The following is a 25,173-nucleotide window of genomic DNA, read 5'->3' as shown; positions in this document are numbered from 1 at the left end:
TTCAAAGTGAACAGGAAGTAAGTCGCAATCGGCCTCCTGCAGCTCTTTAATTCTTCTGGCAGCTTCTTAATAAGAATAAAGAAAGACTTGCATTTATATAGCACCTTTCATGACCACCGGATGTCCCAAAGCGCTTTACAGAGGTACTTTTTGAAGTGTAGTCACTGTTGTAATGCAGGAAACATGGCAGCCAATTTGCGCACAGACAGCAATGTGATAATGACCAGATAATCCATTTTTTTTTTAGTGATGCTGATTGAGAGATAAATATTGGCCAGGACACCAGGGATAACACCCCTGCTCTTCTTTGAAATAGTGCCATAGGATCTTTTACATCCACCTGAGAGAGCAGACGGGGCCTCGGTTTAACGTCTCATCTGAAAGACTGCACCGCTGACAGTGCAGCAGTCTCTCAGTACTGCACCGCTGACAGTGCAGCAGTCTCTCAGTACTGCACCGCTGACAGTGCAGCAGTCTCTCAGTACTGCACCGCTGACAGTGCAGCAGTCTCTCAGTACTGCACTGGAGTGACAGCCTGGATTTTTTGTGCTCAAGTTGCTGGAGTGGGAATTGAACCCACAACCTTCTGACTCAGAGGCGAGGGTGCTACCCACTGAGCGCCGAACACCTGAAGACTCCATTGGTATAGACTATAAATTTTACGTGCAAGTTGTGTTACAGACACTTGTCCAGGTTCAGTATCTTTAGGACAGTTAACAAAGAGTCACATCTTGCAAGTTGGAAGTTCTATAATCAAGTGAAATTTCTGCATCAACTTTCTGCTACGGCATCATTTTTTACTTCTAATAAACCTGATTTGGGTTTATAGCCTAAATCACACGTCCTGATAGTGTTTATAGCCTTCAGCTATCCAAAGGCTAGAAGAATAATACAGGGCTCATGTCAATTCCTGTGACAACAGTGTCCTGTCCAACCTCTGTGCAATGCTGTATTACCAGCTATTGTGCACATACGGTCCCACCCAGCTTCATAGGGAGTGTGGGCTCACTTACAGAAGTGGCCCTTGGCAGTGAGCAGACAGGAAATATTTGGTGGAAGCCCTAAAATTGTAACAAATTCTTTGCCATCTGCATTGATTTTTCCATGAGTTCATTTTACTGCGGTAATTAAAACCTGAAGTTGTGTAAATGTATTCTCATTCTTTCACAAGCTGTCTGAAATCAGTACTTGCAAACTGTGACCCATTGTCATTAATGGTTTCAATAGGGACTCATTTCTGGGGGAAATAGCTTTCATGACAGTTTATCACCATTTTGTTTGTGATGTTAAATATAATGCACATCACTGGGTAATATTAGTACCAAGCTTTCTGGTGCTAATATTACAGTACCAGTTGATATGATACTGGGTGAGGTTTCAGTGCTTTTGCTCATTAGTTTGATCTACATTTTAAGCACACGAATTATATCCCGATTTATTCAGCGCCAATACATGAACTTACATTAACCCTTTTTGACATTTCTCCCTGCCCGTGTGTTCCTATAATGTTTTAGTCTTTTTCTGTACTACCTAAAATGGATTTTGTTAATTTATAGTATTTATGTCATATTAAATTCAACTAGCTATCTTAAAATAAAGTCAAGAGGCATGAATCTAGATTAGTTAACATAGTTATTTGAGATGATATTAGCAAAGGGGGATCATTGTATACAATCTCAAACATTTCACACCTTTCTGATAGACTGGTTCCAGGGTGACACCTCAAGTGTCAGCAATGAAACCTCATGTTTTTGCAAATTTCTGTAGCTTTGAAACAATGGAAAGATCCCAGAGTATCAGCCATCGACAACCATGTTAAGCTATCAGCAAAGCTTGTCTGCATTCAAAATAACAACAGAAAATGCTGGAAAAACTCAGCAGGCTCTGTAGAAGTTCTGTAGAAGGGTTTCAACCCGAAACGTTGACTCTATTTCTCTCTCCACGGATGTTGCCTGGCCTGCTGAGCTTTTCCAGCATTTTCTGTTGTTATTTCGGATTTCCAGTATCTGGAGTATTTTACTATCATTTTGTCTTCATTCAATGCTGATGGCCAATTATTCTGGGTTAATTGATCAATGAGAGATATCTCTCCATAGCTCCAAAGAGGGGGGATTTAAATTTGAGGATCTCTTGTGATTTGACAGCTCAGCAGGTCGTACGCATGCCCTCACAATCTTAAGCGGCTACCTCTGATTCTTTTAATGAGTCACCAAACAGGCAAGTGAGCATGAGAAATCAGTTACAGAAAGTTAGAACCAGTTCACTTTGAAATAGCTCAGCTTGAAATGAGACTTTACATACGACATCAGTAAGTTTGCGTCTTTCTCGTTCATGAAAAATAATAAAGAAAGAAAAGACTTGCATTTCTATAGCGCCTTTCTAGCGCCTTTCACGACCTCGGGACGTCCCAAAGCGCTTTACAGCCAATTAAGTACTTTTTGAAGTGTAGTCACTGTTGTAATGTAGGAAATGCAGCAGCCAATTTGAGCACAGCAAGCTCCCACAAACAGCAATATGATAATGACCAGATAATCTGTTTTAGTGATGTTGATTGAGGGATAAATATTGGCCCCAGGACACCAGGGAGAACTCCCCTGCTCTTCATCAAAATAGTGCCATGGGATCTTTTACATCCATCTGAGAGAGCAGACGGGACCTCAGTTGAATGTCTCATCCAAAAGACGGCACCTCTGAAAGTGCAGCGCTCCCTCAGTGCTGCACTGGAGTGCCAGTCTATATTTTTGTGCTCAGGTCTCTGAAGTGGGGTTTGAACGCACAACCTTCTGACTCAGAGGCGAAGTGTAATAAATTAATTTCACCATGAAAACTGTATTTGGTACATTTCTGTATTTTATGTAAAATAAAAGTTTGTTGGTTTGCAGTGATGCTTCATTTCAGCAGAGTATTTTCCAGTCCATCGTCATTAAAGTGCAAAACATCAATAGCCAGTGTATAGGGCACGGGTTCTATGTTATAATTCCCAGGTCATACTGTTGCTTAACAAGATATTGGGCAATAAAAGGTGCATTCTGGATCATAAGGTATGTGACGCCTACTTACTGTATGCATTATTCCATCTATTACTATTAACTCCTCTTTACAGTTTCTTTCCTTTAAGACGCTTCTTAAAACCTACGCATTTGACTAAGTACCTGTCCTAATACCTCCTTATGTGGCTCGGTGTTAAATTTTGTTTGATAATGCTCCTGTGAAATGCCTTAGCACGTCTTACTATGTTAAAGGCGCTACGTAAATACAACTTCAACAGTAAAACATGGCCATGCGAAAACTTTCCTACATACTGATATAAGGGCCGATAAACCAATTTGTTCTAAAACTTTGCAGATGTGCCTACAGTAACTTGCATTCATACAGTGCCTTTATTTAATATAAAAAAGATCCCAAGGTGCTTTACAAACAAGTGTTTTGCCAGAGGTGGGCAGCATTACAGAGGTGGAAGTAGGCAACCTGTGTCTGGGTTTTGTCAGCTTAAAAGTGGAAGCATCCTCATGTCTACGATAATGTCACCATGGAGTAGCATGTAGATGAGGAAGAGAAGGGAGCCAAGAATAGATCCTGCTGCAGCTTCAGAGGCAACAGTATGGCAGTAGGAAGCTAAGCCATTGCTGGAGATGCTCTGGCTATGATTGAGTAGGTAAGAATGGAGCCGAGAAAGGGCAGTGCTACTGAGCTGGACAATGGAGGAGGAACATTGAGGCGGAGCATTAGAGGAGGATGGTGTGCTCGACCATGTCAAAGGCTGCAGAGAAGTTGAGGAGGACAAAGAGGGATAAAGCATGATGGTTAAGGTTACAGTGGATATCATTTGTAATTTTTCCAAGAGCTAGTGCAATGCTGTGGCAGGGTAGAAACTTGATTTGAGAAATTCAAACGGAGTTGCGGGAAAGATGAACATGAACACATTTGACAATACAGTCAAGGATTTTGGAGAAGAAAGAGAGGTTGGAGATGATGCAGTTGGTTGCAAGGACAGAGGGGTCGACGATGGGTCTTTTGAGGAGGTGGTGATGATGGAAGATTTGAAAGAAAGCGGGCCAGCCCTCAAGGAGAGGGAAGCATTTACAATGTCAGCTAGCATGGGGGCCAGGAAGGGAAGTTGTCTGGTTAACAGCTTCGTGAGAATGGGGTCAAGGGAGCAGGAGGTGAGTCTCATGGACAAGATGAGTTTGGTGAGGAAATGAGGGCAGATGGGAAAGAAATTTAGCAGAGATGTGGGTTCAGGGCTAAGGCAGGGGGAAGGCTGGAGGTGATTTGGCATGGTGGGAAATAGGAAGTGGGGAAGCAACAGAGGCAGCTGAACGAATGGTCTCAATCATAGTGACAAAAAAGTCCTTGTTATTGGAGGCGAGGGTGGAGGGGGCAAGGAAGAGGGGTCTCAATAAGGCAGCTGGCAGTGGTGATATGAAGGTGGGGGGGTTAATTTTGATCTTGAGGACTGTAAATGTATGAGCAAGAGTGTGTGAGTTGAAAGGCACATAGCTGCTTTCAAAACAGCTCTATTATAAATGAAACGTACATCTCCTCAAGCTGTACACCATTCCTGGGGCTGAAGGGTGCCGGCCTGTGTAACCTGCTCCTTAGACTCTGGCCATGCCAGCTTCAACAGGTCAAGGCAATTCATTCTCTGATTACCCCTTCCCAACCCATGGAGAATGATGTGATCTTATTTTGGCACTTGATGGTATAGCCAGAGTCTGAATCACAGATATGAATCCATATCCTATTACTCCACAGGCCAGTACACTACGTCATTCTACCATCAATACAGTTTTCCTATTTTATCTCTCGGAATGCAGCCGCAAATATCCATCAACATTTCAAAACAAAACTAGTTTGGGGCGGGGGGGGGGGGCGGCGAGTCAGATTAAAAATGTATTTGAAATTTAATTCGAGGAAAGCTCAACTAAGGAAAAAATGGTTTCAATCCATTTATTGTCTTTGTGGTATTTAGCAACAGAACATAACTGAGCATGTAATCTGATGGACAACAAGTAGTTCGAAGCAGCAGAGGGCTTTTCAAGCAACTCAGGATTAGGTGACTATTCATAGTATGCTCAAGTGAGCAATGCCATACAAAAAATATATAAAACTTTAGTTATCACTTTTACAAATTGCATCTGAAATGATTATTACAGCTGAGTGGTACAGCGTAAGTATTCCGCTGCAATCAAATAAGTGAGATCCTGAGAACTAATGCTATTAAAGTACAGGCGGGCTACTGCGAACCAGGTGTGAATGGGCCTGACACGTGAGAGATGAACAACGAGGAAAATCCATTAACCTATAAACTAACATAGGTTCAATTTCACAAGCTCAAATAACACGGATCCAGAATCAATAAAGCAGCAGGTATCTGTGCCTCCGAGTTTTTTTTCCATTTCTTGTTTTGTAGAGAAGTATTAATTTTCAGATACGAGGTCAGCAAATAAAAGATATGCAAAACAAAAAGGTCTAAAGGATTATTTGCATTGTCAGAAAAAAGGAAAAACTCGAACCATGTTCCTTTTCTGTGAAATGGTGCAATTACAAAATGAGCATCGATTACAAGTCCCTTGAAAATGATACAAAAGGTTTCAAGAGCCAGTTTCAAAGCAGGTCTTATGAAGTAAGAAAATGACACACACAAGGCTGCAGATGTCATTGCAAACACTATTGACAGGATTTCCCCTACCTTGGCGGGTCCGGTGCGGGTTACGGGTCCCGACCCCGCTGCTGGTTCCAGCCCACTCTGTGAAATGATTTTACGATGATTGCCCTTGTTAAGCCCGCCCAGCACATTTGCCAGCCAACTGAAGGAAGTGGGTCGCATAACGTCATTTGATGATGCATCATCTGCCAGTTTCCTTAAAGGGACCATGCGCAAATTGATTTTGACAGTTGTGCTGTCGGTGTTCTACAGCATTGAGGTGCTGCAAACACTGACAAGCACTGCACAGGTGTGAACGGCTGCACCCAAGCTATCGCATGCCTCCCTCCATAAACACAGCATGAAGGGAGGTTCTCTTCCCTTCCAATGGGCAGAAGAGACCTCCCCAGGAGACCAACGCAGCCTGGTTGTACATTGCACAGGAGGGCACAACCAGGGATGTCATCAGGAGGACCAGGCTGCAGTGGCGCAAACCTTCCAATGACCTCTTTAGATCACAAAATGTTACTGCAAAGCAACACTCAATCTCATCCTCCTGTGCCGCTCATCACATCCCCATCACTCTGCCTTCCCTACCCTACTCCTGCACATCCTTACTCACACCAACTTACCTTGCACCTCCACCCATCCCTCTCTAACTACATTATCCCTTCCCCATCTCACTAGCCACCTCTTGCACTCACCCCCATCCTAGTCCAATCATACCAACTAACAACACACAAGGGTAGGCACTTGGATGTTTTATGCAATGTTCATGTGAAGTTTCTGTTAATGTGCTGTCAAACATCGAAACCTTTATTTTCAACACTTTGCTTTCTTGGACAGATTTGTGTGCATCTTTGGAAGTGGCTTAGTGAGTAGCAGTGAATGGTTAGACATAACGGTGCCCCCTGCAATGGTCATGAGTGTGAAAGGAATGGCTTGGACATTGTAGGGATACTTTATGTTGTTGGTGTGGGGTGGTGCCAACCTAGCGCATTATGTGACACCCAGGGTGTACAGTGTCAAGTGAAGTAAATCTGGCCATGGTGAGGCCATCCCTGGCATCCCAGGCAGCAATGTGGTCAAGTGCTGAAGCCCTGTGTCCTGTGCAGCATTGGTTGATTGCGGAGAAGGTTGGTGTTGTTGTTGGTGCTGCTGGTGTGCCTGGTGTTGGGGCTGATCGTGGTGGGATTCTGAGGACCAAGGTGAGATAGTTTCAAGGGCACCAATGCTGATGTAATAGATGGCAGGTGAACTTGAGATGACAGAAGCGATCTGTCAATGGTGAGCGAGGTTGTTCCAATGAGGTGACACTGGATAGAGAGTTTACTCCAAACACTTGCCAGCTGCATAAAGCTCAATCTTTCTTCCAAATGCAGTAAGCAACAGCTTTTGAGCATGGAAAGTGAACAGCTGTGAGATGGGAGCTTTTATAGCACATTTGCAGCTGTCAAGTAATGAGATGATTCCATGCTGATTCAACTACCGACCTCCTTACCTGATGTGATCCCTGAGCAGCGTGGATCCCGTGGGCGAGCTCGTAAAATGGTAAGGTGAGCTCAAAATACTGATTAATGGGCTGTCAACAAGGTCATAATGTCCTAAATTGCCTCCCCCGCCGCAGCATGTCGGGTCTGTTCAGCCCCGACAGACCCGACATCTGAGAAAGTCCCGTGGTGGCAGGTTGCGACCCACTGTCAGAAAAAAAATGTTTCCACCCGACCCACCACCTGCTGAGCCCCTGAAAAATTGCCCCCAAAGCTTTGAATTTTGTCCTTGACTTTTAGAAATCTCTCAATCAACAAAAGAGACAATTAGATTCACAAGAAAACACTAGAAACATGTGAGTATTGCAAAGAACCATACTTTATATATTGGATCTTCTCACACATCTTGGTTTCTAACACATTATCTGCAGCACACACAAAGAGAAGAAGCTCGAGTGCTGTGTTATAGGATTTCAACTAAAATATGTCAAAGGAGAGTGTAATAGTTTAATTATGGGAAATGATTAAGATAGAGCAGGTTTATTATTAAATACTGTAATATATGACAAGTTGATAAAAGTGGATTCAGCTCTGTGCTTGCACTGCAATCGCTCACCTCTGCAATAGAGAACTGCTCAGCTAACACCTCTCATTTCTGCGATGGAGACGTTCCCAACATGTCATCAATGAGGAAATAAGAACTTCAAACTGTGCTGAAAAATTTGTATTAGAATACACTCTAAGCCCCATTCATGTTGCACAACTCCTTCCAGTGGAAATGGTTCCACAATATGCAATAGCTGCTAGTGTCCTGAATTCGTTTGCCTGTATGGTAGATTTAGAGTGTAGGCAGCAACACTTCAACAACTGTGCGTGCATTTCTGATTTTAGAATTCTGCTGGGGATCTTTCTGGGTTTCAGGGGAGGATTGGTACAGGCCAGCAATACACTGACCCTGTTCCAGAATTACCCAAGAGAAATCAGCAGCAGGACCCATTCACTGCCACCCTGTCGTGATCAATACAAATCGCTCCGAGGAAAGTTTAAATATTGAGCCAGATTTTGCTGTCTTGAGGCTCATGGCGCTCGCCGTTATCTATGCGTGAATGGTACTGCAAATTCAGGTGTGGGGCAGATGCGTGGTTAATTGCCAATATCCAAAAATTACTGTCTGAGTTGTGCCACTCTGCCGTTAGCTTTGTGAAAACGACATTTCGCTGGTCTGGCTCACCATTGAAATGCATTGAATGGTATGAAGTTGCTGTATTTGCGAGGTAGATACAAACTAAACCTGCCGTAGATATTTAGGGCCAGTTATTACAAGCATAAGCATCTTTTTAAGTGTTATGAACCTCTCTGGCACCAAAAAATAACCACTAGAAGTGTGGCGTCTCATTCCTTCAGGCTGTGAATTGTTTTAGATTTTTTTAAATGTTAATTTAAATTTGTTTTTTCTTACTTTTCCTTTGTCTCTTTTTCTCTAGTAATCCAATCTTTCTTTCCCTCTCTTTATTTCTCTTTCTGTTCCTGATTTGACATTGAATTCACCCCGTTTAATTCATCCTCCTTCTCAGTCCTTCCCATGTTTATTTCCCAATCCTTAATCTCATTGGTAAGGAGATAGCCTGTTGGTTGCCCTGTTCACTCAGTTCCCAGATGCCCTGTTTTCCTCGCTGCGCCGTCATCAGCTCACACTTTCAGCAACTTAGTGGGCAATATTCTTTTGAGCTGAAAGGTGCAGGGGCAAGTCTAACTAACGGTAGATGTCATTAGAGGCCCTGCTAGCGTTGAGTGTTGAGCAGAAACTGGCACGCCAGCTTTGTATCATTATGGGATGGTAAGCTCACCACCTACATGACAAGTGAAATCATTCCACTTGCCAGGCTGAAATGGCTGATTTCCAATCTTAGTAACAACAGGGTGGATGCAACACATAGACCAGTGAGGAATTGTCTCAATCCAGAATTCTAAAAACATTATAGGGGATGGGGAGTCTTATGGAGACAAATATAAAAAAAGTATAGCTGACTACCATTGTGCTAAAATTTGAGCTTACAATTATTTATATAAATAAAGGTTTTTAGTTTGTTTACACTATCCAACTTGCATTTAAACTTTTTTTTCCCCCCTATAAACAACAAATGAGCTTTAATTAATTTATCTTAAGTAGTCCTATTAAAAACATTGTTAAAACAGAAAGCTTTGACAACAGAAAACAAGCACTGTAGCTAATTAAATGAGACATTTTAATGAAAATTGTCTTACAGTTGATCTAGCTTGGTCCATTATCCAGGTCCTACTTTAGGACCCGAGTCTTACCATTTCTCACCTCCTTGCTACTTTAAACCCATATCTCTAGATTGAATCAGGAATTGATCCACTACCCTTTTGAATGCTTCAATTGATACCATTATGTGAGTTTTACTAGGTCACTAGGGATAAACTAACAGTTGTATTAGAGTGTTTTACAATGCTGTAATACAATCTCAGGATTTTGATGGCAAGAACAGTAAAAGCATACCTCAAGCCATTTCTGTAGTGAGAAGAATCCCAAGATTGTATTATAAGCACTGTAACATGCCCTAGCACATCTCTTGTTTTATACACTGCTCTATTTTGGTATTTGGTTACGGTTCTCTGAAGTCTGCAATTGTCCGCCATGACAGTCTTCTGAAGACAGCGGTGGTCGTTTTGTCATGTGGCATGACAAGCGAGTACAACAAAAGACTAAGTACATACTGCAACAGAAGGGTCAGTGACGCAAGGGCATGTTTGCTCGTCTGTTCTCTTCCAGTATCAGTCACTATATTAAACAGGATTTTGAGTTGCAATAGTTTTCTGGATAATCAATTTCCAATAAATCTGCAACTAGCTTTATCAACACTCCAACCAATGCACCAGTTTTCTTCCCTCAAATAGACACCCTCATGATAAGTAACTTCTGACTCAAAATTGCATTGTAAATATTTAAGGAAATAAACCACAGTAGCTTTGATATATTTGTATGAGAACCCATCAAAGAAGCAGACAACATGAATGTTATTAAATCTCCTGGTGTGGTATAATACTTACAATTGGTGCTTGCCAAATGCTGTCACTCAATTATATTGCAAACAAAGGAATCTAGCATTTAGGAAAACATTCAGGCGACCTGAACAGTATATGATTTTACTTTATGACTGATGATTAAAGGCTGTAGAAAAAATAAATTTGCACAGTCCTTAGGATGTCCATTAATGGAAAACATTCAGATTAATGTAATTTGTATCCATTGAAAAAGGGACATGCCACGCTCTTCTGTTTAAAATAATCAAAAACGAATAAATAAATGCTGCGCTATTTCTCTGTAACATGCTGTGAAATAAAACTTGGAAAAAGTACAGTTATGAGTGATGTGGTAATGTCACAATCAACTTGCGTCTCTTCATACCGCTGTGTAAACAAGAGCTTTAGATGACTGCTGTGCTGTCTCCAACGCGCTAGCTTTTCAGAACTATGTGGTTCCATTCAAAGTGGGGTACAGCACCTTGGGTTGGATCTCCAGACACTGCTCTTCCAGACCAAGTGTGATTTGCAGAAACACATGGACTGCAGCAGTTCAAGGCGACGGCTCACCACCACCTTCTCAAGGGCAATTAGGGATGGGTAATAAATGCTGGCTTTGCCAGCGACACCCACAGCCCAGGAACAAATATTTTTTAAAATTCCAATATCTCCAAGAGATGTAGTAGTAGACATTTTGTGGGCCTGAGAAGCCTCGACAGTGCTTACCTAATCACGTGGGCGCAATTAACAGATGCAATTGGTTAGGGGCCCTCATTATCATAAAATAGGCAGGCGGTGACGGTACACCCGCAGTTGATTGGCAGTTCACCTAATTGGGAGCTCGAGTACAAGGCAACCCTGACGATATTTAAAGGTAGCCTGCATCTCAAAACGGAGAGGTGCATTTTGAAGGAAATTTAGGAGATAGCAGGCACAAAGCATGGAGGAGTCCAGCTCTAGCTTGGTTGTCCACCAAAGCACTGGGACCATGCAGTCAACCATGGAGTGAGTGATCAGCTCTATGAACACTGCAGTGGGGCCCACAATATGGAACCATAGGTAACAGCTCTGACAGCTTCACTGGGAGCTCAGACTGCTGCCACTGTGGCTCTGGGGACTAGCATCTCCTCAGCTATGTAATCCATGAAAGAGAGCATGGATTGTAGTGTGGAGAGCATGGATAGGGGCTTCCAAAGCAACACTATACTCCTTCATTCTATTCTCACGCAGACCAGAGGCAGTGTAGGGGCTCAACCCCATGACGGTGGCACTGGTTCCATGACAGAGGTTCATTCTGTCCTCTCTCAGGACAGTACGCCTTCTCCTTTGCCACCCTCTGACCCAGTGTCTTTGTTGGTTCCACACAACCAGCTGGTCCAGACTGCAGTCTAAGCCGGGCCCTCTTGGCCCAAAGCTGCTCGAGGTCATTCATAGCAGCCATCTGAAGTGCCCTCAGTGGATGCCCAGCAACCTTCCACCTCCCAGGCTTCTGTGATAGGGGAACCATTGCATAGGAGCACTAGAATAGGGAAATGAGCAGAGGTCAGGCACTCATGGATTGCACTAGGTTAATTTCAGTTTACTATCAAGAGAACATGCACAACGTGAAGTAAAGAGGTTTTTGTTGCATTGATGTTGGACTTGATATTCTTAGGTTTGTAAAAAGACCCAGGAGGTAGTAGTGTTGGAGGGTATTCGGAAGGTAGGTGGAAGACATGGGGCAAATGGTGGGATTGTTGGTCTGTGGGGGAGAGGAGGTTATGCTTAGGAGAGCATGATTAGAATAGGATAAATGTAAGAAGTTACACAACACCAGGTTATAGTCCAACAGTTTTATTTGAAATCACAAGCTTTCGGAGTGCTGCTCCTTCGTCAGGTGAAGTGGAGAGATGCATAAAGACACAGCTTATATCGTCAGAGAATAATGCCAGATGATTACAGGTAATCTTTCTAACTGCCATTTATCACACCTCGGCAGAGAGATAATCACAGCAATCAAAGGTGTGAATGGTGTCCAAACAGGTTAGTCAGGAAAACATTACATCAAAGAACAATGAGGTGGGGTCACAAGGGGTCAAATGTTGCAGATGCTGGGGTCTGTATGAAAAACAAAAAACAGACGAAAAAACATTTTTTTTTGCTGGAAATCACAGCAGGTCCAGCCGCATCTGTGTAGAGAGAACAAGCCAACGACGACTCGAGTCTGGATGACCCTACATCAGGTGGGGTTACATGTAGCGTGACATGAACCCACAATCCCGGTAGAGGCCGTCCTCATGAGTGCGGAACTTGGCTATCAGTTTCTGCTCTACGATTTTGCGTTGTCGTGTGTCTCGAAGGCCGCCTTAGAGAATGCTTACCCGAAGATCGGAGGCTGAATGTCCTTGACTGCTGAAGTGTTCCCCGACTGGGAGGGAACACTCCTGCCTGGCGACTGTTGCGCGGTGTCCGTTCATCCGTTGTCGCAGTGTCTGCATGGTCTCGCCGATGTACCATGCTCCGGGGCATCCTTTCCTGCAATGTATGAGGTAGACAACGTTGGCCGAGTCACATGAGTATGTACCATGTACCTGGTGGGTGGTGTCCTCATGTGTGATGATGGTATCTGTGTTGATGATCTGGCATGTCTTGCAGAGGTTGCCGTGGCAGGGTTGTGTGGTGTCGTGGTCGCTGTTCTCCTGAATGCTGGGTAATTTGCTGCGAACGATGGTCTGTTTGAGGTTAGGCGGCTGTTTGAAGGCGAGTAGTGGAGGCGTGGGGATGGCCTTAGCGAGGTGTTCATGGTCATCGATGACATGTTGAAGGCTGCGAAGAACATGGCGTATTTTCTCCGCTCTGGGGAAGTACTGGACGATGACGGGTACTCTGTTGGTTGTGTCCCGTGTTTGTCTTCTGAGGAGGTCTATGCGATTTTTTGCTGTGGCCCATCGGAACTGTCGATCGACAAGTCGAGCGTCATATCCCGTTCTTACGAGGGCGTCTTTCAGCATCTGTAGGTGTCCATCGCGTGCCTCCTCGTCTGAGCAGATCCTGTGTATTCGCAGGGCTTGTCCATAGGGGATGGCTTCTTTAACGTGGTTAGGGTGGAAGCTGGAGAAGTGGAGCATCCTGAGGTTGTCCGTGGCCTTGCGGTAGAGTGAAGTGCTGAGGTGTCCGTCTTTGATGGAGATTCGTGTGTCCAAGAATGAAACCGATTCTGAGGAGCAGTCCATGGTGAGTTTGATGGTGGGATGGAACTTGTTGATGTTATTGTGTAGTCTTTTCAGTGATTCTTCGCCGTGGGTCCATAGGAAGAAAATGTCGTCGATGTACCTGGTGTATAGTGTTGGTTGGAGGCCCTGTGCAGCGAAGAAGTCTTGCTCAAACTTGTGCATGAAGATGTTGGCGTATTGGGGTGCGAATTTGGTCCCCATGGCTGTTCCATGTGTTTGGGTAAAGAACTGGTTGTCGAAGGTGAATGCATCTCTCCACTTCACCTGACGAAGGAGCAGCGCTCCGAAAGCTTGTGATTTCAAATGAAACTGTTGGACTATAACCTGGTGTTGTGTAATTTCTTACATTTGTCCACCCCAGTCCAACACCGGCATCTCCACACCTTAGAATAGGATGCTCTGGAAGCCCTCTAGATGCTCGCCACGCTCCTATCCGTGTTCCCCACGCTCCTATCCATGTTCTCCTCAGTAATTTGTTGCCTTTTAGCTCTGGCACTACTGCTTGACCTTGGTCTTGCCCATCATCCTCTTCTTCATCTTGTTCCGGCACTTCTTCCTTCTGTGGCAGCTACGTGGGTCCTCTGAATGGCATAGTTGTGTAGCAAACCACTACAGATCTGAGAGACTCACTCGAGTCTACATGCACCACTCAACTGGGTTTGTTCAGGCACCAGAACCTTTGTTTTAGGATGCCTACGGTTTGCTCAGTGACAGCTTTGCTGTGAGTGTGGCTCTTATTGAATCTGCACTAAGTGTCTGAACGCGGCTTCCTGACAGGAGTCATGAGCCAGGTTTAGTGGAGATACTCCTCATCTCCAAGGAGCCAACCTAACCCCCACTGGTGTAGGTTGAAGATGGGGGCTGGGGGGGGTTGGAATGGGGACTGACGTAGTATGAAGGCATCATAACTGCTGCCAGGAAATCGCTGCCTGTGGTCATAGACCAGCTGTACATTCAGGGAGTGAACCTTCACAGCCACAGGCAGAGCTGTGTGTGCCCTGGTATTTGGCTCCACTTCCTGCTGCTCCAGGTGACAAGTTGGTGATCGCCTGCCTGCTGAAATGCAGCCTCCTGATACTCTGCTCCTCTGTTGTGCTGAGTTAAGATGTGCTGTTCCGGAAGACCCGTATGTTGCAACTCCTCCTTGGCCCTTGCCTCCTCCACTCTCTTCTTTGAGCCTCCACAGATCTGTGCTGCTGTGCTTGCTCCTGCTGCCACCACTGTGGCAGCCTCAATGGCAATCCCAGCAACATTTCCATCTTTAGTCCGCTCTTCAACACCTCAGTTGTATCTGCCAAAACTCAGCCAAAAGAGGAAGCTTGCTGGGGAGAGGAGCAAGGCTTTTTAAGACAACGGATAGAGACTGCATAGGCCTGGAAATTAAATATATACTTTTTTTTTAAGGATTAAATTGTTTCAGTATGTGAATGTCATGGACTAGGTTCGAAAGTGTAATGGGGAGGTATTTAGTGACCTCAATTTTAATGAGACTCATACTAGCTGGGTTTTGCCATTATAAAGTCAAATCCAACAAAGTTCAAGAACAGTAATACCTTTTAAACTATGCCTACTTCCACATGTACTAACATATTATCACAACTCAAACTCTCCCGTGTTAGTACTATGTACCCAGGACTGGACTTTGATGTGTAGTGGTAGCATCTGGATTAAGTAGATCTATAGTTATTGTTTGGTGAGTCAGCGCCGCACAATACAGCAGTCTGAGCTCCAAGATTCCCAAAATGAAATGTAAAAAATGAGGTTTTAAAGCTGACGACGTGTTTCTCAGTTGGGGCATTGGCAACACAATCTAGAGTAGCCTCAGTACTTGGTAATGCAATTCAACACAAATGGAACTGTATAAATCTTCAGAACATCCATTATTCACTATAACTATTGTAGAGAAAAGCATCCTACACAATCTCAATTACAATTGATAAATAATTTCAATTTAAAAGAAAGTCATGCACCTTTAAGGTACAGAAGGTATAACTATTAGTCAAGTATTCCAGTGCTAATTACTGCATTATACTCGCCACAGTGAGACTGTATGCATCAAAACTAATCATGACAAATTAGTTGTAGACAATATGGGGTCATTTCCAATTAAAACTAATAACAGAATTGATGTATAGATTACTCCAAGCCAGTCACAGCAATACATCTGCAAATGTAACAGCCCCAGAAATGCATAGCTGAAAAAAAGTGGCAATATTAATAACTGAGAAAATTACCTATAATTTAGTGGCAACAAAAACTATCGCTGTGTCTTTATTTTACATAAGTAGTGCTCCTGTGGTATCAAGTTATCTGTTTTTGTTTAGATTTCACCTTTCAAAGACATTTAATGATTACCTCCACTTTCGCCATATTTGTTCTTACCTTTGTGATGAGTGCCATCCCGACTTCCTTGAGGTAGTGGGGTATATTGCTGAAAGCCTGGTGAGTTGGAGCCAAAGTCACTGGAAGCCTGCATGGTAAAGAGTTATGTCAATATAATGCCGGAAAGTCAAAGGTAAAAAAAAAATCATCTTTCTCTCTTTATTTGCAGGGAGTAGACGTTTGTCAAGCTAAGTTTCTTCAAATAGGAACCTTCCAACATCGTAACCTCACTCAAAGATGCACACAGCAGGGACACGTTTCAGCAATGTTGGGTTTCTTCAACATTCTTCATGAAGCTTTATAAAAAAGCATGTCGCACAAGTCACAAGTATAGACACTTTGGCATATAGGCTATAATAGAAGAAAACCAACTTGTTCACTTGTTGAGGTCGATGATCAGCCATGGTCTTACTGAATGGGGGGGGCCATATCGCCTACACCTGCTCCTATTTCTTATGTTCACTATTAATATGGTGATTAGAAAATGTATGCACTTCAGTATCTATTCATTTACCCCATACCTGCATTTGCCAACCACTTACAAGACAGTCTTCCTACTTTCCAGCCAAAAATCATAAAACAAAGTTGGGGTGAATCAGATACATGAGGAACAACATTAAACAGCGCCATAGGCTGTACAATAGCAGATGACAGAACTTGAAATAGTTGACCAACTTTACAAGATTTTGAGAAGCCACACAAGAGCTGGCTCTTCATGGGTCATATCACCTCCTCTTGATCCAGACTGCCATATGTTCTTAAGCATATGTATTATAATTGCGCTTCTAGCTTCTGCCATCCCATATCCCTCTCTCAAACTCTTAAGTCTGTTGCTCCTTTCTTTCCAATATAAGATTAAGTTTATACTGCTAGCTAACTTTGAATCACTATCCTTGTGACATGTCATCTTGCTAGAGGAAAAGGTACTGATTTCCATTTCAAAGATTTTTATTTATTTTTATTTTTTTTAAACACCCGGTCTCTCACTGCCCAATTGTGTTCATGCACAATGCAAAAAACAGTACCAAACTGGATTAAAATCAAATTTCCCATTCTGTGGGAAGTAACCACATCACTTGAGAGAGACCAGGAAATTTAATTTTAATGCATGTTGTTTCATGCACTGCTGCTACGCTGCAAAAATATAACTGGGGCACGGAAAACCAGGAATTACATTATTTTGTTTCTCCCTCAGAAAATAAATCAGTACCTTTACTTCCAGTAAAGTGACTTGCCAGTGAGGACAGAGATTCAAAATTACATAGGCCTAGAAATTCAGTATAGCCACGTTTGGGGCACTACAGCCAGGCGTTCGCTAAATTTTGCGCCCGGCGCAACTTAGCGCCATCTTCACCGGTATTCAGTTGCATCGCCCCAAGAGGTTGCTGCTGTGCTAAAGCAGGCGATGCACGACTATCATTAGGCGCTAAGCCGGCGATCCGGGGCGCTAACACCGAGGGCGGGCGCAGCGCAGGTGCGGCGAGTTGCTCAATGAAGGCAGACACGTTGGAGTCGGTCAGCTCTTAAAGGGGGAGGGTCGACTTGTTTGGCTGCCATGCCCTGCATACTGCAGCCCTGAAGCAAGGCCTGACCATTGCTGGTTCATCAGTTCTACGCCCTGAACCATGGGGAAGCCCTCTATTCTTCCAAATCCCATTGCACGCTCTTGCTGCTCGTCCAGTGTCATGGGGAAGGAGATGTACTGATGTCTCCTTCTGAAAAGGGCATTGTTCACCTGGCGGATGCAGCAATGTACCGCGAACTGGGAGATGTTGGCAATGTCCCCAGTAGCGGATTGGAAGGAGCCGGTGGCATAGAAATTGAGAGCCACCGTCACCTTCACTGCCACCGACAGAGACGTCCTGCTCCTCAGCTGTGGCTGCAGATCTCTGCGAAGCAGGTGGCAGATCTCAGTGACCACCTCCCTTCTGAATCGCAGCCTCCGAACACACTGCTCCTCAGACATGTTCAGGTATGAGAACTGCTGGCGGTATACCCTGGGTGGGTAAGACCTCCTGTGCCGACGCCTGTTGGCCCTTCTCTGTCTGGCCATGACTGGCACACTCTCACGGCGTCTCCGAGCCCTTTGAATGCAATGCAGAAAGCCAACGTTTCCACCCACTGCAGCCCCCATTATATGTGGCGACTCACGGCTATGGCACTGAAAGTTAAATCCAAGTGCAAAGCTCTGGCCTGAAGCCAGAAGTACCTGTGCGAGCGCTGAGTCAAAGCAGAAAGCTCGCTGCCTTTGTCTCTCTCCAAATATCTCTCTCTCACACAGAAGGATTGGCACAAAATGGCTGCCACTTATAATGCAGGAGGAGTCCCCTTTAAATAGCGCCCCCCAGCGACTGGGAACCGTTCCCCTTTACCAGTCGCTGGGGGCGCCACTGAAGTTCCGGGTCGGGGCGCACAAAGGGCGTCGCACCATGAAATGATGTCAGGATCTGCGCGCGCAGCTGAGCGCGTGCAAAGGTTTTGCGCCGGCGCTAAATCTTAACTGAATTTCGCGAGAGGCGCAGATCGCACCGCGCCCGGGCGCTTGCCGCTTCGCGCCCCACTTCTCGCCCTCTTAAGGCGCTAGCGGCTGGCGCTAACAACTGAATTTCTAGGCCATAGGGTTTTAAACATAACCATAGATTAGCAGAGTGGAAGCCAGAGATCAAGAGCCTGAGAGGAGAGTGGAAGACTAGCACTGGAGAGAGGTGAGTGGAAGACTAGCACTGGAGAGAGGAGAGTGGAAGACTAGCACTGGAGAGAGGAGAGGGGAAGACTAGCACTGGAGAGAGGAGAGTGGAAGACTAGAACTGGAGAGAGGAGAGTGGAAGACTAGCACTGGAGAGAGGAGAGTGGAAGACTAGAACTGGAGAGAGGAGACTGGAAGACTAGCACTGGAGAGAGGAGAGTGGAAGACTAGCACTGGAGAGAGGAGAGTGGAAGACTAGCACTGGAGAGAGGAGAGGGGAAGACTAGCACTGGAGAGAGGAGAGTGGAAGACTAGAACTGGAGAGAGGAGAGTGGAAGACTAGCACTGGAGAGAGGAGAGGGGAAGACTAGCACTGGCGAGAGGAGAGTAGAAGACTAGCACTGGAGAGAGGAGAGTGGAAGACTAGCACTGGAGAGAGGAGAGTGGAAGACTAGCACTGGAGAGAGGAGAGGGGAAGACTAGCACTGGAGAGAGGAGAGGGGAAGACTAGCACTGGAGAGAGGAGAGTGGAAGACTAGAACTGGAGAGAGGAGAGTGGAAGACTAGAACTGGAGAGAGGAGAGGGGAAGACTAGAACTGGAGAGAGGAGAGTGGAAGACTAGCACTGGAGAGAGGAGAGTGGAAGACTAGCACTGGAGAGAGGAGAGTGGAAGACTAGAACTGGAGAGAGGAGAGTGGAAGACGAGCACTGGAGAGAGGAGAGTGGAAGACTAGCACTGGAGAGAGGAGCGGGGAAGACTAGAACTGGAGAGAGGAGAGGGGAAGACTAGAACTGGAGAGAGGAGAGTGGAAGACTAGAACTGGAGAGAGGAGAGTGGAAGACTAGCACTGGAGAGAGGAGAGTGGAAGACTAGAACGGGAGAGAGGAGAGTGGAAGACTAGAACTGGAGAGAGGAGACTGGAAGACTAGAACTGGAGAGAGGAGAGTGGAAGACTAGCACTGGAGAGAGGAGAGTGGAAGACTATAACTGGAGAGAGGAGAGGGGAAGACTAGAACTGGAGAGAGGAGAGTGGAAGACTAGCACTGGAGAGAGGAGAGTGGAAGACTAGCACTGGAGAGAGGAGAGTGGAAGACTAGAACGGGAGAGAGGAGAGTGGAAGACTAGCACTGGAGAGAGGAGAGTGGAAGACTAGCACTGGAGAGAGGAGAGTGGAAGACTAGAACTGGAGAGAGGAGAGTGGAAGACTAGCACTGGAGAGAGGAGAGGGGAAGACTAGCACTGGAGAGAGGAGAGTGGAAGACTAGCACTGGAGAGAGGAGAGTGGAAGACTAGAACTGGAGAGAGGAGAGTGGAAGACTAGCACTGGAGAGAGGAGAGTGGAAGACTAGCACTGGAGAGAGGAGAGTGGAAGACTATAACTGGAGAGAGGAGAGGGGAAGACTAGCACTGGAGAGAGGAGAGTGGAAGACTAGAACTGGAGAGAGGAGAGTGGAAGACTAGAACTGGAGAGAGGAGAGTGGAAGACTAGAACGGGAGAGAGGAGAGTGGAAGACTAGAACTGGAGAGAGGAGAGTGGAAGACTAGCACTGGAGAGAGGAGAGTGGAAGACTAGCACTGGAGAGAGGAGAGTGGAAGACTAGCACTGGAGAGAGGAGAGTGGAAGACTAGCACTGGAGAGAGGAGAGTGGAAGACTATAACTGGAGAGAGGAGAGTGGAAGACTAGAACTGGAGAGAGGAGAGGGGAAGACTAGAACTGGAGAGAGGAGAGGGGAAGACTAGCACTGGAGAGAGGAGAGTGGAAGACTAGCACTGGAGAGAGGAGAGTGGAAGACTAGCACTGGAGAGAGGAGAGTGGAAGACTAGCACTGGAGAGAGGAGAGTGGAAGACTATAACTGGAGAGAGGAGAGTGGAAGACTAGAACTGGAGAGAGGAGAGTGGAAGACTAGAACTGGAGAGAGTAGAGTGGAAGACTAGCACTGGAGAGAGTAGAGTGGAAGACTAGCACTGGAGAGAGGAGAGTGGAAGACTAGAACTGGAGAGAGGAGAGTGGAAGACTAGCACTGGAGAGAGGAGAGTGGAAGACTAGCACTGGAGAGAGGAGAGTGGAAGACTAGCACTGGAGAGAGGAGAGTGGAAGACTAGAACGGGAGAGAGGAGAGTGGAAGACTAGAACGGGAGAGAGGAGAGTGGAAGACTAGCACTGGAGAGAGGAGAGTGGAAGACTAGCACTGGAGAGAGGAGAGTGGAAGACTAGCACTGGAGAGAGAAGAGTGGAAGACTAGCACTGGAGAGAGGAGAGTGGAAGACTAGAACTGGAGAGAGGAGAGTGGAAGACTAGCACTGGAGAGAGGAGAGTGGAAGACTAGCACTGGAGAGAGGAGAGTGGAAGACTAGAACGGGAGAGAGGAGAGTGGAAGACTAGAACGGGAGAGAGGAGAGTGGAAGACTAGAACTGGAGAGAGGAGAGTGGAAGACTAGCACTGGAGAGAGGAGAGTGGAAGACTAGAACTGGAGAGAGGAGAGTGGAAGACTAGAACGGGAGAGAGGAGAGTGGAAGACTAGAACGGGAGAGAGGAGAGTGGAAGACTAGAACGGGAGAGAGGAGAGTGGAAGACTAGAACGGGAGAGAGGAGAGTGGAAGACTAGCACTGGAGAGAGGAGAGTGGAAGACTAGCACTGGAGAGAGGAGAGTGGAAGACTAGCACTGGAGAGAGGAGAGTGGAAGATTAGCACTGGAGAGAGGAGAGTGGAAGACTAGCACTGGAGAGAGGAGAGTGGAAGATTAGCACTGGAGAGAGGAGAGAGGAAGACTAGCACTGGAGAGAGGAGAGTGGAAGACTAGAACGGGAGAGAGGAGAGTGGAAGACGAGAACTGGAGAGAGGAGAGTGGAAGACTAGCACTGGAGAGAGGAGAGTGGAAGACTAGCACTGGAGAGTGGAAGACTAGCACTGGAGAGAGGAAGACTAGCACTGGAGAGAGGAGAGTGGAAGACTAGAACGGGAGAGAGGAGAGTGGAAGACTAGAACTGGAGAGAGGAGTGTGGAAGACTAGCACTGGAGAGAGGAGAGTGGAAGACTAGAACGGGAGAGAGGAGAGTGGAAGGCTAGAACGGGAGAGAGGAGAGTGGAAGACTAGAACGGGAGAGAGGAGAGTGGAAGACTAGAACTGGAGAGAGGAGAGTGGAAGACTAGCACTGGAGAGAGGAGAGTGGATGACTAGCACTGGAGAGAGGAGAGTGGAAGACTAGCACTGGAGAGAGGAGAGTGGAAGATTAGCACTGGAGAGAGGAGAGTGGAAGACTAGCACTGGAGAGAGGAGAGTGGAAGACTAGCACTGGAGAGAGGAAGACTAGCACTGGAGAGAGGAGAGTGGAAGACTAGAACGGGAGAGAGGAGAGTGGAAGACTAGAACGGGAGAGAGGAGAGTGGAAGGCTAGAACGGGAGAGAGGAGAGTGGAAGGCTAGAACGGGAGAGAGGAGAGTGGAAGACTAGAACTGGAGAGAGGAGAGTGGAAGACTAGCACTGGAGAGAGGAGAGTGGAAGGCTAGCACTGGAGAGAGGAGAGTGGAAGACTAGAACTGGAGAGAGGAGAGTGGAAGACTAGAACTGGAGAGAGGAGTGTGGAAGACTAGCACTGGAGAGAGGAGAGTGGAAGACTGGCACTGGAGAGAGGAGAGTGGAAGACTAGCACTGGAGAGAGGAGAGTGGAAGACTAGCACTGGAGAGAGGAAGACTAGCACTGGAGAGAGGAGAGTGGAAGACTAGAACGGGAGAGAGGAGAGTGGAAGACTAGAACTGGAGAGAGGAGAGTGGAAGACTAGCACTGGAGAGAGGAGAGTGGAAGACTAGAACGGGAGAGAGGAGAGTGGAAGACTAGAACGGGAGAGAGGAGAGTGGAAGGCTAGAACGGGAGAGAGGAGAGTGGAAGACTAGAACGGGAGAGAGGAGAGTGGAAGACTAGAACTGGAGAGAGGAGAGTGGAAGACTAGCACTGGAGAGAGGAGAGTGGAAGACTAGCACTGGAGAGAGGAGAGTGGAAGACTAGAACTGGAGAGAGGAGAGTGGAAGACTAGAACGGGAGAGAGGAGAGTGGAAGACTAGAACTGGAGAGAGGAGAGTGGAAGACTAGCACTGGAGAGAGGAGAGTGGAAGACTAGAACGGGAGAGAGGAGAGTGGAAGACTAGAACGGGAGAGAGGAGAGTGGAAGGCTAGAACGGGAGAGAGGAGAGTGGAAGACTAGAACGGGAGAGAGGAGAGTGGAAGACTAGAACTGGAGAGAGGAGAGTGGAAGACTAGCACTGGAGAGAGGAGAGTGGAAGACTAGCACTGGAGAGAGGAGAGTGGAAGACTAGCACTGGAGAGAGGAGAGTGGAAGACTAGCACTGGAGAGAGGAAGACTGGCACTGGAGAGAGGAGAGGGGAAGACTAGAACTGGAGAGAGGAGAGTGGAGAGTGGAAGACTAGAACTGGAGAGAGGAGAGTGGAAGACTAGCACTGGATAGAGGAGAGTGGAAGACTAGCACTGGAGAGAGGAGAGTGGAAGACTAGCACTGGAGAGAGGAGAGTGGAAGACTAGAACGGGAGAGAGGAGAGTGGAAGACTAGCACTGGAGAGAGGAGAGAGGAAGACTAGCACTGGAGAGAGAAGAGTGGAAGACTAGCACTGGAGAGAGGAGAGTGGAAGACTAGCACTGGAGAGAGGAGAGTGGAAGACTAGAACGGGAGAGAGGAGAGTGGAAGACTAGAACGGGAGAGAGGAGAGTGGAAGACTAGAACGGGAGAGAGGAGAGTGGAAGACTAGAACGGGAGAGAGGAGAGTGGAAGACTAGAACTGGAGAGAGGAGAGTGGAAGACTAGCACTGGAGAGAGGAGAGTGGAAGACTAGAACGGGAGAGAGGAGAGTGGAAGACTAGAACTGGAGAGAGGAGAGTGGAAGACTAGAACGGGAGAGAGGAGAGTGGAAGACTAGAACTGGAGAGAGGAGAGTGGAAGACTAGAACGGGAGAGAGGAGAGTGGAAGACTAGAACTGCAGAGAGGAGAGTGGAAGACTAGAACGGGAGAGAGGAGAGTGGAAGACTAGAACTGGAGAGAGGAGAGTGGAAGACTAGAACGGGAGAGAGGAGAGTGGAAGACTAGAACGGGAGAGAGGAGAGTGGAAGACTAGAACGGGAGAGAGGAGAGTGGAAGACTAGAACGGGAGAGAGGACAGTCAAATCAAGAACAGATAAGAGCAGGGGACCAGGCCAGAAGCAGGTGAGTGTGCTCCCCAGAGTGAGCTGTAGTGTGCTTAACCACAATAGCGTACATATGATACCCCCTACACCACCAAAGAGTAATCTAAATTTCTCATCTTATATACAAGTATATATAGTCCATGATCTATACAGGTTAGGTCTCAAATTGAAATAATGCCGGTACTACAACTCATATTAACAGGAAGCAGTGGTGTATCTACAATATAGGTCACAAAATCATGTAACTAGTTTTCACAAGCCATAGGCTTATAATCAAGGCTGTTCTCGAGTTGTCAACTTTCTGGGGACTGTGTCAGCTTTTTGAAGCTGTTAGTCAGCTTCTGCTAGCTATCTAAATTGACATAGAAGGTTTAATGAAGCACCTTGAAATGCTTTTGTTCACATTAAAGGAGCTACATAAGCCAAGTTGTTGAACCTATTTCTATTGTGTTACAAGTCAAAGCTGCCTTTCCACATACTTGGTATTTATATCAGCAAATATATTCATTTTTGGAACAATACTTAATCAGATTCAAGCGATATTTCAATGTGTTTAGCTCAAGAATTAATTAAATTCTCATTTTGATTGCAATTATTTAATTGAGTTTTAAAGTATCCAGTTGGAAAATGGAGTTCCAATCTCAGTCTTGACTATCATTTGCACTCACACTTCTCTCAGATATGGATTGACTGATCTTCCCTGAAGGTGAGGTACTTATTCCACATTACTGAAATGTGCCAAGTGTGGTGTCGACTAAGGAGCAGTGCTAATAGCAACCATGGAGATATCTGTGAGTGAGATTGTCCCACTTGCCACACACCAAACATCCTCCTCAGACTGTGGAGCACCAATTTTTGGGAAGGAAGGGACGTACTTAGGAACAGGAGTAGGCCATTCAGCTCCTCCAGCCTATGAGGGAATACTAACTTGAGTTAGGGATCACTAAATTATTGTTTTTAAAAGATCGCTTGACTGGTGTGAAGACATGAGTGCGTTAATACAGAACATACAGTAGAAGCAAATTAAATCTCGCTCTTTCAATAACAACTTGCATTTATATAGCGCCTTTAAAGCAGCAAAAATGTCGCAAAATATCTGAGCCACTCAAAGAAATATTAGGGCAGTTGACCAAAAGCTTGGTCAAAGAGGTAGGTTTCAAGGAGCAACTTAAAGAAGGAAAGAGAGTTAGAGAAGGAAAGAGGTTTAGGGAGGGAATTCCAAAGTCCCTAACTAGCTGCCAAGTGTTGAAACCCTATTTTACAATCAGCATAGACCTCAATGAGTATTATAGTATTATTCCATGGGAATATTCACAGAAAAAGTGTAACCAGGCATAGAATAGAAATATGTACCATAAATACTTTTTTTAAATGTTGTGTTATGGTAGAAAATATAGTTATATACACATTTTGCTTCATCAAAGGTAATAATTTTTGCAATCTGCTTCACTCTGCAGTGTTAAAAGGCCAGCACACTTAACAGGACCATCCTATGGCACAAAGTTTTAAC

At 45.7% G+C, this 25,173-nt stretch overlaps 1 protein-coding gene across 3 annotated transcripts in view; it reads right to left on the bottom strand.

Annotated features, from left to right (window-relative positions):
- lrmda (leucine rich melanocyte differentiation associated) overlaps positions 1-25,173 on the bottom strand; it is a 932,585-nt gene that overhangs the window by 81,715 nt on the left and 825,697 nt on the right. For all 3 annotated transcript variants that reach the window (XR_015074203.1, XM_085970486.1, XM_085970487.1), the window contains exon 6: positions 15,777-15,864. Coding sequence is in view for 2 of the 3 variants with exons in the window: in XM_085970486.1 (XP_085826612.1) it covers positions 15,777-15,864 (88 nt within the window). In the remaining variant the exon portion in view is untranslated. The remainder of the gene's footprint in view (positions 1-15,776; positions 15,865-25,173) is intronic.

The sequence above is a fragment of the Somniosus microcephalus genome, chromosome 29, assembly GCF_052327205.1.
Source record: "Somniosus microcephalus isolate GS21.2 chromosome 29, FLI_Smic_1.0, whole genome shotgun sequence".
In the NCBI taxonomy this organism is placed as follows: Eukaryota; Metazoa; Chordata; class Chondrichthyes; order Squaliformes; family Somniosidae; genus Somniosus; species Somniosus microcephalus.
Note: the sequence above shows the minus strand (reverse complement) of the source record. Positions and strands in the feature narration are given on the sequence as shown.